The sequence below is a fragment of the Stegostoma tigrinum genome, chromosome 1, assembly GCF_030684315.1.
Source record: "Stegostoma tigrinum isolate sSteTig4 chromosome 1, sSteTig4.hap1, whole genome shotgun sequence".
Taxonomy (NCBI): domain Eukaryota; kingdom Metazoa; phylum Chordata; class Chondrichthyes; order Orectolobiformes; family Stegostomatidae; genus Stegostoma; species Stegostoma tigrinum.
The window spans coordinates 41,979,750-41,993,681 of record NC_081354.1 but is presented as its reverse complement, the minus strand read 5'-3'; the positions used below and the strand labels follow the sequence as shown (position 1 = coordinate 41,993,681).

General features: G+C 44.4%; 1 protein-coding gene across 1 annotated transcript in view; it reads left to right on the top strand.

Annotated features, from left to right (window-relative positions):
* gucy1b1 (guanylate cyclase 1 soluble subunit beta 1) overlaps positions 1-13,932 on the top strand; it is a 167,670-nt gene that overhangs the window by 23,881 nt on the left and 129,857 nt on the right. The window contains exon 4 of the mRNA XM_048539724.2: positions 11,045-11,163. Within this exon, the coding sequence (XP_048395681.1) occupies positions 11,045-11,163 (119 nt within the window). The remainder of the gene's footprint in view (positions 1-11,044; positions 11,164-13,932) is intronic.

The window sequence follows — 13,932 nt, the reverse complement described above, 5'->3', positions numbered from 1 at the left end:
TTCCTCCACGCTGCCAAGAATCCTATCCTTAATCCTGTACTCAGCTTTCAAATTCGACCTTCCAAAATGCATCACCTCGCATTTATCCAGGTTGAACTCCATCTGCCACCTCTCAGTCCATCTCTGCATCCTGTCAATGTCCCGCTGCAGCCTACAACAGCCCTCTACACTGTCAACGACACCTCCGACCTTTGGGTCGTCTGCAAACTTGCTGACCCATCCTTCAATTCCCTCGTCCAAGTCATTAATAAAAATTACCAACAGTAGAGGCCCAAGGACAGAGCCCTGTGGAACTCCACTCACCACTGACTTCCAGGCAGAATATTTTCCTTCTACTACCACTCGCTGTCTTCTGTTGGCCAGCCAATTCTGTATCCAAGCAGCTAAGTTCCCCTGTATCCCATTCCTCCTGACCTTCTGAATGAGCCTACCATGGGGAACCTTATCAAATGCCTTACTGAAGTCCATATACTCCACATCCACAGCTCGACCCTCATCAACCTTTCTAGTCACATCCTCAAAAAACTCGATGGTTTGTAAGGCATGACCTACCCCTCACAAAGCCGTGTTGACTGTATTTGATCAAGCCATGCTCTTCCAGATGGTCATAAATCTTATCCCTCAGAATCCTTTCTAACACCTTGCAGATGACAGACGTGAGACTTACCGGTCTATAGTTGCCGGGGATTTCCCTATTTCCTTTCTTGAAGAGAGGAATTACATTTGCCTCTCTCCAGTCCTCAGGTACGACTCCAGTGGAGAGCGAGGATGCAAAGATCTTCGCAAGTGGCGAAGCAATTGCATTTCTCGCTTCCCAAAGCAGCCGAGGACAAATCTGATCCGGGCCTGGCGACTTGTCAATCTTAACGTTTGACAAAATTTTCAGCACATCAGCTTCGTCTATCTCTATCCATTCCAGCATGCACACCTGCTCTTCAAAGGTTTCATTCACTACAAAGTTGGTTTCTTTCTTAAAGACAGAAGCAAAAAACTCATTTAGGGCTTCCCCTACCTCCTCAGGCTCCACACACAAGTTCCCTATGCTATCCCTGATCGGCCCTACTCTTTCTTTGACCATTCTCTTATTCCTCACGTAAGTGTAAAATGCCTTTGTGTTTTCCCGGATTCCTTCTGCTAAGCCTTTCTCGTGCCCCCTCCTGGCTCTCCTCAGACCATTTTTGAGCTCCTTCCTTGCCTGCATGTAATCCTCTCTAGCTGAACTTGACCCTAGCTTCCTCCACCTTATGTAAGCTACCTTCTTCCTTTTCACTAGAAGCTCCACCGCTCTCATCATCCAAGGTTCCTTAATCTTACCCCTTCTTGCCTGTCTCAGAGGGACATATTTACTCATCACTCCCAACAACTGTTCCTTAAACCGTCTCCACATGTCTATAGTTCCCTTACCATGGAACAACTGCTCCCAGTCCATGCTTCCTAACTCATGTCTAATCGCATCATAGTTTCCTCTTCCCCAATTAAATATCCTCCCATTCTGCCTAATCCTCTCCTTCTCCATAGCTATGTAGAATGTGAGGCAGTTATGGTCACTATCACCAAAATGCTCTCCCACCACAAGATCTGATACCTGCCCCGGCTCGTTTCCGAGCACCAAGTCTAGAATGGCCTCTCCCCTCGTCGGCCTGTCAACGTACTGCGTTAGGAAACCCTCCTGAACACACCTTACAAAAACAGCTCCATTCAAATCTTCTGCTCGAAGGAGGTTCCAATCAATATTAGGAAAGTTAAAGTCACCCATTACAACAACCCTACTGCGTGCACACTTTTCCAAAATCTGTCGACCTATGCTTTCTTCAATCTCCCTGCTGCTATTGGGGGGCCTGTAGTAAACCCCTAACGAGGTGACTACTCCCTTGCTGTTCCTAATTTCCACCCATACTGACTCAGTAGGCAGATCTTCCTCGACAAAGGAAGCTTCTGTAGCTGTGATACCCTCTCTGATTAGTAGTGCTACACCCCCTCCTCTTTTTCCCCCCTCCCTATTCTTTTTAAATGTTCTAAACCCTGGAACATCCAGCAACCATTCCTGCCCATGAGAAACCCATGTCTCTGTTATGGCCACAACATCATAGCACCAGGTACTGATCCATGCTCTAAGTTCATCACTTTTATTCCTGATACTCCTTGCATTAAAGCAAACACACTTTAACCGATCCCTTGGTTCCTTCCCAGGAAAATCCTTCCCACTAGCTGGTCTACCTCTTGCTACTGCCTCACCTGCATCAACGCTCACCTCTGGTATACAGCTCAGGTTCCCACCCCCCCTGCCATACTAGTTTAAACCCTCTCGAACTACTCGAGCAAACCTTCCACCCAGGACATTGGTCCCCTTCCAGTTCAGATGCAACCCGTCCTTCTTGTACAGGTCCCACCTTCCCCAGAAGGCATCCCAATTATCGACATATCTGAAGCCCTCCCTCGTACACCAGCTGTTTAGCCACATGTTCAGCTGCGCCCGCTCCCTGTTCCTCACCTCGCTATCTCGTGGCACCGGTAGTAAACCAGAGAACACTACTCTGTTCGTCCTGCTCTGCAGCTTCCATCCTAACTCCCTGAAATCACTTTTTATATCCTCAAACTTATTTCTGGCTATATCATTTGTGCCAAAATGTAACACGATTTCTGGCTGTTCGCCCTCCCCTTTTAGAACTTTATACACCCGATCGGAGACGTCCCGGACCCTGGCACCAGGGAGGCAACATTCCTTCCGGGAATCCCGATCTTGCCCACAAAATCTCCTGTCGATTCCCGTAACTATCGAGTCCCCTACCACGAGTACCTTTCTATTCTGCCTCCTTCCCTTCTTTGCCACAGTGTCAGGCTCAGTGCCAGAGAACTGACTACTATGGCTTTCCTCTGGTAGGTCATCCCCCCCCAGCAGTATCCAAAACGGTATACTTATTGCTGAGGGGAATGCCCACAGGGGATCTCTGCACTGTCTGTCTGTCCCCTTTCCTCCCCCTAACTGTAACCCATCTATCCTCGTCCTGAGCCTTGACCAACTCCCGATAACTCCTCTCAATTACCCCCTCTGCCTCCCGAATGATCCGTAGTTCATCCAGCTCCAGCTCCATTTCCCTAACACGGTTTTCAAGGAGCTGGAGTTGGGTGCACTTCCCGCAGATGTAGCCAGCGGAGACATGTGCCACATCTCCCAACTGCCACATTCTGCAGGAGGAGCAAGCAACTGCCCTAGCATCCATACCCCACTTATCTGAACACCCACTCAATACTAAAGTAGAAAGCTTACGTCAAATAATAATAACAAATTAATAACAAACTTATATTCAATAGAGAAAGTTTAGAATGAACCTAGTTTCCATTTCCCCAGTTAAATATCTTCCCCTGGTAACTGCACCTTTCCCTCTCCATGGCTATGGTAAATGTGAGGCTGTTGTGGTCGCTGTCGCCAAAGTGTTCTCCCACCCTGAGATCTGACACCTGTCCTGGCTCATGCTGAGCACCAAATCCAAAATGGCCTCCCCCCTTATTGGCCTGTCCACATACCGAGTAAGGAAACCCTCCTGAACACCTGACAAAAACGGCTCCATCCAAACCATCTGGCACTAAGGAGGTTCGAATCAAAATTGGGAAAGTTGAAGTCACCCATAACAACAATCCTGCTACATTTGCACTTTTCAACAATCTGCCGGCCTATGAGTTCTTCGCTGTCCCTACTGCTATTTGGGGGTCTGTAGAAAACACCAATGAGGTGGCTGCTCCCTTGCCGTTCCTAACTTCCACAGATACTGACTCAGTTGACAAACCTTCCTCAGCAACCTCAACCCAACCACCTCAGTAGATGAATCCTCATCAAGTGTTCTTTCAGCTACCGTTACACTGTCCTTGACTGACAAAGCCACACCTGCCACCTGTTCAGCTGAAATCTCTCCCTGTTCTTTGCCTCGCTATCACGTGGCATGGGTAACAAACCAGACATAACCACTCTTTGTTCTAGTTCTCAGCTTCCACCTTGGCTCCCTGAAATCCTGCCTGACATCCCTATCCGTCTTTCTACCTGTGTCGTTGGTGCCTGTGTGGGCCACGACTTGGGATTGGTCACCCTCTCCCTTCAGGACCCCAAAGACACGATCTGAGACATCACTGACCCTGGCACCTGAGAGGCAACAGACCAATCATGAGTCTCTTTTGTTGCCGGCAAACCTTCGATCAGTCCCTCTAACTATTGAGTCGCAAATGACTATCAATCTCTTCCTATCCCCACTTGCCTTCTGTGCAAGAGGGACAGACTCTGTGCCAGAGACCTGCACTTTACTGCATGCCGCTGGTAAGTCGTCCCCCGAACAGTATCCAAAATGGTATGCTTGTTTTTCAGGGGAACGACCACAGGGGATCCTTGCACTGACTGCTCTTTTCCCCCCTTCTAACAGTTACCCAGCTTTCTTCACGCTGAGGAGTAACTACTTCCCTGTAACTCTTGTCTATCACTGACTCTACCTCCTGAATGATCCAAAGTTCATCCAGCTCCCGCTCCAGTTCCCTAACGCAGTCAGTTTTGTTTCATGTTGTTCTATCACTACCTGATTTCCAGTCATCTGTGCTACAGTGTTCAGCACCTGCTTGCTTTTTGTTTACTGCCCTGAATTTTCTTTCCTTATGCTCTCGCCCACTCTAGCTCACTCAAAACTTCCCCTTAGGTTCCTATCCCCCTGCTAACCTAGTTTAAAGTCTGCTCAACAGTGCCAACAAAATCACCTGCAATAATAGTAGGAACAAATTACTGCAGATGCTGGTGATCACAGCGGTTCATCAGATGAGTCAGCTAGACTTGCAACATTAGCTTGCTCTCTGTCTGTGATTGCTGTCTGTTCTGATGTCTAATGTTTTACTGTTTTCACCACCTGTGAGAATATTGGTCCTGTCACGTTTTGAGTGAAGACTACCCTTTTTGAACAGATCCCACCTTCCCCAGAAGAGATCCCAATTACTTAGAAATCTAAAGCCCTCTCTCCTGCACCACTCCCCCCGCCATGTACAAAACTGCCTAACCTGCCAATTCTGAGCCTTGCTAGCACATGGCATTAGTAGCAATCAGTCTCCAGATTACTACTAGCTCTTTTTGTTTTGAGGTCCTGGCTTTCATTCTGACTTCTGACTCCTAACTCCCCGCATTCAGCCTTCAGGGCCTCATCTCTATGTTACTGGTACCAATGTGTACCGTGACTACTGGCTAGTTTCTACTCTTTCCCCACCCCACCAAAATGTCCTGCAGGTGCTCAAAAACTGGAGCCACCACACTATCCTGTTGAAGCTAGGTAGCTGCAGAAGCACCTTGTCTGTTCCTGTAACAATTGAACTGGCTATCACCAAGTCCTGTGTGTCTGTGCCCCCACACACAGCAGCTGAATGTTGATGTGCGGTGGGCTTTGTTTTGGCTGCAATTCCCTGAGACGTTATCATGTTGCCAGATCTCAGCACAGAATACCAGTTGGTTATTGAGATGGATTTTGGAAACTCCTGTGCCACCTGCCTCTGCCTTATGGTTGTGTGACAGTTGCCCATTCCATATTCTCCTGTGCCTTTTTTCACTGTGGTTTGTATGTGCTATCCACGTAACACACTCCTGGATGTTCCTCAGCACCTTCCAGATTTTGCTCCAGCTCTGTAACCCAGCAGTTGAGTTGGTGGTACTGATGATACCTCCAACACATGTTGCTCATTGATGCAGTCAGCATCCAAGAGCTCCCATGTTGCAGGTGGTGCATACAGCTTTGAGCTGGCTTGCCAACTGTTTATATAACCCAATAATTACCTGACTAAATCTAATTCTTGCGAACACTGGTTAAGTGTAGTAATTTTGAGGTTATTTGACTTTGCTATGAGAAAATGTGATGTTGTATTCACCCCTCAATCAATAACTTATTAGCTTAGATTAGATTCCCTGCAGTGTGGAAACAGGCCCTTTGGCCCAACAAGTCCACACTGCCCCTCCAAAGCATCCCACCCAGACCCATCCCCCTGTAAACCCACACACCCCTAAACACTATGGGCAATTTAACATGGCCGATCCACCTAGCCTGCACATGTTTGGACTGTGGAGGAAACCCGTGCAGACTCCACACGCAGTCGCCTGAAGCTGGAATCAAACCCGGGTCCCTGGCATCTGACTTCTGTGACTTGCACTTTTTATCTGCTGGAACTCTTGCTGGTGACCTCCCACTTGTGATGTCTTGGCCCTTCTCAGCCTCATTCAGTATAGAAACTGATCAGTCATGTTGCAGCTGTACAATATTTCAGTTAGGCTGCATTTGCAGAATTGTGCAGTTTTGGTCACCACACATCCAGAAGGATACAGCCTTTGGAGAGGGTACAGAAATGGTTTACCAGGAAGTTGCTTCGCTTAGAAGGTAAGGAAAGGTTGGATAAGCACGGATTGTTTTTGCTCGCATCAGAACCTGAGGAATGACCTAATATATGTACATAAAATGAGGGATGTGGATAGGATAGAAAGCTGGAGTCTCTTTGCCAGAGTGAAAATCTCAACTACTAAGGGGTGGTATAGGTTTAAAGAGTTTGTGGCGGGTGGGGGACTAAAAAGAGATGTGCGAGAAGATTTTTAAATGTGTTGCGGGAATGACCGATATGATAGCAAAAATTGAGGCATTTAGAAATACAGTAACAGGCAGGGAATAGAGGATATGGGTCAGCCATATTGGATTAGCTTATAATAGCATGATGGTTGGTACCAGCGTGGTGGACTGAAGGGCCTGCTCCTGTTCTCTACTGTATCCTCTAAGATGTAGGAGCAGAATTAGACCTCTGGCCCATCTCGGCTGCTCACTTATCAAACCCATTCTCCTGCCTTCTCTCCATAACCTTTGATCCTTTTTTTAAAACTCTCTTTCCCTCAAAGGGATAACCTGTTCACCAATACTCAGCCTGGGTTGCACTTGGATGTTTCTGTAATATCGCTTCTTGACTGTTCCAGTCAGGTTTTTGCATCAGTGGTCAGGACATCTTTTCCAATTTTCAAACAAACCCACAGCAGATGGTAAGGAGCATTCTACGGATTCTGCAGGCCTGGGCTTGCCACTGTTTCCAGTGCTTAGATCAATGCCAGATAGACTGTCTGTTGCATTCCTTTTAGACTTAGTTTTGTAACAATTGAATGGCTTTTAATTGAGCCCGGCTAAGAGTGAATTGTAAATCTGAAGTCCCATGTAGGCCAGATGAGGTGAGGATGTGAGGCTTCCTTCTCTAAACGGTATCGTCAACCAGATGGTTAATTTTTGCTACCTTTGGACCAGTTTTAATTTCAAATATGATTTAATTCAATATAATCTACTTTGTCCCAGAAATACGAGGGTTCTGAGTTTAGATTTTAGCTGTCACGTTACCACTATGCTACCACCTCTCCTGTAGATGAAAGATCATGATAACCAGACAGAAAGCCAGGTTTTGTGAAAACAAATGTGTTGAAAATGACATTTCTTCAGGATAGTGTATATACACTGGACTGATCAAACAAAATTCTAAAAGAATTGATGGCTATCTTTGGCATGGTTGCCTGAAGAGAAAAGAGTTGAGAAATTTGCTTGGCTTGTTCCAATTTGGGAGCTCATTTGTGTTGCATATGCCAGTAAAACTCAGCAAGCCTGCAGAAACTGATTTAAAGATGATGTGGTCACTGCTGGTCAGGTAATATGATAGGAGTTTCACCAAACTCAGCTGAAGGGAGACAAGTCTGTCATACTGCAACAGAAGGAAGCCTATTGCTGTAAGTGGTTGCTTTTGTAAAAGGACTGGGAACAGCCCTGGTACCAGAAGAAAAGTCATAGCATTCACATCCAAGGCTTTAAACTCAACTGAGATATGCTTAGTTTTTGGCAGCTGCATGTGAGAAATTCTATACATGTGGGGAAAGACTTCATAGTGGAAAGTGAGCTTGATGTACTGGAACGGATCTATGAGAAGAATTTGTAAGACATCAGCAAGAAAGAGCAGAAGTTAATCCTCATTTTCGGAGTTAACTTTTTAAAAAAAAAAATCAATTCATCCCATAAATTTTTGGTAATTAATCTTGAAGATAGTGATGAGCTGCTTTTTGAATCACAGCAATCTACGTAGAGTAGATGTGTTTTCAGTGCTGTTATGAACACTGAAGAATTTTCTTAGAATAGCAAAGACAATAACATGCTTCCAAGTTCGTGGGAAGGTTCACTGGACCCAAGACATTAACTGATTTCTCTTCACAGATGCTGCCAGACCTGCTGAGCCTTTTCAGCAACCTTTTTTGTTTTTGGTATGAGACAATGCGTTTCCAGTTTGGAAAGAGTGTAGCTTGCAGGTGGAGCTGTTTCCACGCATCTGTCCCTCTAGAGTTGGCAAGTTTGTTGGATGCTGCACCATTTAGCAAGTGGGGAATATACTGTCATGTTGACCTAACTTTTAAATAAATTTTATATATCAAAACGTTAATTGTTTTTCTTTCGACAGATGCTGCCGGACCTGCTGAGTTCCTCTAGCACTTTTTCAGCACTCTTACTTGAGCTGCTGGTCTAAACCTCTTTTTCTTGTTTCTGACAAATTCCAATTTTTGGACAAACTCTAATTGCTTGGAGACATCAGAAACTAAAATCTTGCAACTGAGGTAACTTTTTTTTCTCTTTTGAACACTTTTTTAAGGAAAAAAACTAGATTCTTCTGGGAGTTAACTGTGCCTTCCATTGAACTCCAGGTTCTCTTGAACCAAAGTCAAAAACTAAACTCATGTCCCCAGTCTGTGTACCATCTGTACGCTCAGCGGCATAAGCATTCTAGAACATAGAATGTTACAACGCAGTACAGGCCCTTCAGCCCTCGCTGTTGTACCAACCTGTGAAGCCAATCTGAAATCCATCTGCACTATTCCACTATTATCCATATGTTTATCCAATGACCGTTTAAATGCCCTTTAAACATGGCGAGCCTATTACTGTTGCAGGCAGGACATTCCATGCCCTTACTACTCTCTGTATAAAGAACCTACCTCTGACATCTGTCCTATATCTATCACCCCTCAATTTAAAGCTATGTCCCCTCATACTAGCCATCTCCATCAGAGGAAAAAGGCTCTTGCTGTTCACCCGATCTAATGGTCTGATCATCTTGTATGTCTGTAAGTTGCCTCTTGACCTTCTTCTCTCTAACGAAAACAGCCTCAAGTCCCTCAGCCTTTCCTCATAAGAATTCCACCCCCCTCCCCCCATGCCAGCAACATCCTGGCAAATCTCCTCTGCACCCTTTCCAATGCTTCCACATCCTTGCTATAATGCAGCAACCAGAACTGTATGCAGTACTCCAAGTGTGGCTGCATCAGAGTTTTCTACAGCTGCAGCATGACCTCATGGCTCCGAAACTCAATCCCTCTACCAATAAAACCTATCAACCTGGGTGGCATCTTTCAGGAACCTATGTACGTGGAAACCGAGATGTCTCTGCTCGTCCACACTACCAAGAATCTTGTCATTAGCCCAGTACTCTGTATTCCTGTTACTCCTTCCAAAGTGAATCACCTCACACTTTTTTCCACATTAAACTCCATTTGCCACCTCTCAGCCCAGCTCTGCAATTTATCTATGTCCCTCTGTAACCTGCAACATCCTTCTGCACTATCCACAACTCCACTGACTTTAATGTCATCCTCAAATTTTCTAACCCATCCTTCTGCGCCCTCATCCAGGTCATTTATAAAAATGATAAACAGCAGTGGCCTCAAAACACATTCTTGTGGTACACCACTCGTAACTGAACTCCAGGATGAACATTTCCCATCAACCACCACCCTCTGCCTTCTTCCAACTAGCCAATTTCTGATCCAAACCGCTAAGTCACCCTCAATCCCATGCCTCTGTTTTTTGCAGTAGCGTACCATGGGGAACCTTCTCAAACGCTTTACTGAAATCCATATACACCACATCAACTGCTTTACCCTCATCCACCTGTTTGGTCACCTTCTCAAAGAACTGTAAGGTTTGTGAGGCATGACCTACCCTTCACAACCGTGTTGACTATCCCTTATCAAATTATTCCTTTTATAGATGATTATAAATCCTATCTCTTATAATCCTTTCCTACACTTGACTCACAACCGAAGTAAGGCTCACTGGCTTATAATTACTAGGGTTGTCTCTACTCCCCTTCTTGAACAAGGGGACAACATTTGCTATCCTCCAGCCTTCTGGAACAATTCCTGTAGACAACGATGACAGAAAGATCAAAGCTAAAGGCTCTGCATTTTCCTCCCTAGCTTCCCAGAGAATCCTAGGATAAATCCCATCCGGCCCAGCGGACTTATCTGTTTTCACTTTGCAGAATTGCTAATACCACCTCCTTGTGAGCCTTAATCCTGTGTAGTTGAATAGCCTGTGTCTCTCTTCTCCTTGACAACATTGTCTTTCCTGTATGAATACTGACAAAATATTCATTTAGTGCCACTCCTATCTCTTCAGACTCCACGCACAACCTCCCACTACTGTCCTTGACTGGTCCTAATCTTACTCTAGTCACTAAGACCAAAAGTGTCTGGCTAAAGGCTTTACTGGATTGCATATGTTCTTGGAAATTGTGTATTTGGGCATTCAAATTATCTTTTTAAAAAAAGAAAAGTTTCCCAGAACTGACTAAAAAAAACCCCTGCCTGTATTTTTGAAAACCAAGTTTCTAAAATGATTTTATTATAAACATGTGTCATAACCAATATCATTGACTTCAGAATTGGAATAAATTGAGGAGAAAGCATTTGAGATTGGAGTCGTCATTACAAGTAACTTCTAGCCATCTGGAATCTTTTGCATGACAAACTGCCTTTCTTAATCTTTTTGCGAGTTTTGATATGATTCCAAATATTTGCTGTTGGTTTGAAGTTTCAGCTTTATTTCCATTAAAGTGCATTTTTGATTGTCAATAAACTAATGCAGATATACCTTCTAACACTTTATTTTTTCACATGTTGTGCATTGTTAAGCTGAGATTTTTGAAATTAGGGCTGACTAAAATATTTTCTGTTGTGATTATTCCTTTACAGAAATCGATGCTGGAGAAATTCTGCAGATGTTTGGAAAGATGTTTTTTGAATTCTGCCAAGAATCTGGCTATGATACAATTCTACGTGTTTTGGGTTCCAATGTTAGAGAGTTTCTGCAGGTAATTGTGCTTCTGATGGTAAATCGAACCTAATTCGGTCTATACCAATGAATATAAATAACTGAAAAACTACATTTGGGAAAGTGTTTGATACTTCAATTTGTATTCTGAATTATACTTTTAGATTTTCAAATGTACTGGCATTCAGTTTTTTGAAATTCTCAAGGCATCATTGAGTAGACTTAAGCCATTATGTAAGAATAATGAAAGGCTTTATTAATCAAGGAACAGTTAGGTGTGCATTCAGCCTGTTTTGGACATTGTTATAACACAGCTGTGGTGATGGAATTTTAATCCATATGGGATATCAAACCAAGGTCAATTCTTTTTTGACTTTTTTTAAAAAAGGAAATCTTTCTATCTCTATCTTTCTTTACCTAAGATTACAAAGAGCCCTTGATCAGTTGGGTCAATGGCATGAGAAGTGGCAGATGGAATTTAATTTGGACAAATGAGGTTTGAATTTTTGTAAAACAAACAAACAGTGGTCTTGGATGACGGTGTAGAACAGGACACCTGTGGTTTCAGGTACACAGTTCTTTGAAACTTGCATCACAGGTAGACAAGGTGGTGATGGTGTTTAGTATATACTTGCTTTCATGGCACATACCTTTGGAATATAGGAGTTGGGACATCATGTTGAGGTTTTTCAAGACGTTGGTGAGGCTGCGTCTGCAGTAGTGTATGCAGTTCTGGTCACCCTGTTTTAAGAAGGATATTACTAAACTGGCTGGAGTTAAGAAAAGGCTTACCAGGATGTTGCTGGGAAATGGAGGATTTGACCTATTAAAAATGGGTTGGATAGGCTGGGGAAAGAAAAATTTATCTGGGGTGGGATTAGACAGCCATGGCTGACAAAGGAAGTCAGGAAATATATCGAAGAAAAAGAGACAGCCTATAAAGTGGCCAAGAGCCCTGGGAAATCAGATGATTGGGAAGGCTACAAAAACAGACAGAGGATAACAGAGCAATAAGGAAGGAGAGGATCAAATATGAAGGTAGGCTAGCTAGTAATAGTAGAAATGATAGTAACAGCTTCTTTCAATACATAAGAAACAAACGAGAGGCAAAAGTAGACTTTGGGCCGCTCCAAATTGATGCTGGAAGGCTAGTGATGGGAGATAAGGAAATAGCTAAAGAACTTAAGTACTTTGCATCAGTCTTCACAGTGGAAGACATGAGTAGTATGCCAACAATTAGGGAGAGTCGGGGGCAGAGTTGAGTATAGTAGGCCTTACAAAAGAGAGAGTGCTAGAAAAGCTAAAGTGTCTAAAAATTGATAGATCTCCTCGCCGTAATGGGCTACATTCTGTAGTTCTGAGGGAGGTGGCTGAGGAAATAGCAGAGGCTTTGGTTGTGATCTTTCAAAAGTCACTGGAGTCTGGGAAAGTCCCAGATGATTGGAGAATTGCTGTTGTAACCCCCTTGTTTAAGAAAGGATCAAGGCAAAAGATGGAAAATTTATAGGCCGATTAGCCTAACCTCAGTAGTTGGTAAAAATTCTGGAATCCATTGTCAAGGATGAGATTTCTAAATTCCTCAAGTGCAGGGTCAGATTAGAACAAGTCAGCATGGATTTAGTAAGGGGAGGTCGTGCCTGACAAACCTGTTAGAATTCTTTTGAAGAGGTAACAAGTATGTTAGACCGGGGAGACCCAGTAGATGTTATCTATCTAGACTTCCAAAAGGCCTTTGATACAGTGCCTCACGGGAGGCTGCTGAGCAAGGTGAGGGCCCGTGATGTTTGCGGTGAGCTACTGGCTTGGATTGAGGATTGGCTGTCTGACAGAAGGCAAAGAGTTGGATAAAAGGCTCTTTTTTTTTGGAATGGCAACCGGTGACGAGTGGTGTCCCGCAGGGTTCAGTGTTGGGGCCGCAGCTGTTCACCTTGTACATTCATGATCTGGATGAAGTGACTGGGGGCATTCTGGCGAAGTTTGCCAATGATACGAAGATAGGTGGATAGGCAGGTAGTACTGAGGAGGTGAGAAAGCTGCAGAAAGGTTTAGGAGAGTGGTCCAGGAAATGGCTGCTGAAATTCAATGTGAGGTTTTGCACTTTAGGGAAAAAAAATACAGGCAAGGACTATCTTCTAAATGGTGAGAAAATTCGTAAAGCAGAAGTACAAAGGGACCTGGGAGTGTTGGTCCAGGATTTCTAAAAGTTAACTTGCAGATAGAGTCCGTGATTAAGAAAGCGAATGTAATGTTGCCGTTTATCTCGAGGGCTGGCATATAAAAGCAGCGATGTGCTTCTGCGACTTTATAAAGCTCTAGTTAGGCCCTGTTTAGAATACTGTCCAATTTTGGGCCCCACACCTCAGGAAGGACATACTGACACTGGAGCGTATCCAGCGGAGATTCATACGGATGATCCCTGGCATGGTAGGTTTTAACCATAAGACATAGGAGTCGAAGTAAGGCCATTCGGCCCATCAAGTCCACTCCACCATTTAAATTATGGCTGATGGGCATTTCAACACCACTTCCCTGCACTCTCCCTATAGCCCTTGATTCCTTTTGAGATCAAGAATTTGTTGATCTCTGCCTTGAAGGCATCCAACGTCCTGCCCTCCAGTGCACTCTGCGGCACTGAATTCCACGAGCCCACCACTCTCTGGCTGAAGAAATGTCATCTCATTTCAGTTTTAAGTTTACCCCCTCTAATTTTTAAGGCTGTGCCCACGGGTCCTAGTCTCCCCGCCTAACAGAAACAACTTCCTAGCGTCCACCCCTTCTAAACCATAAGTTTAACGTATGATGAATGGCT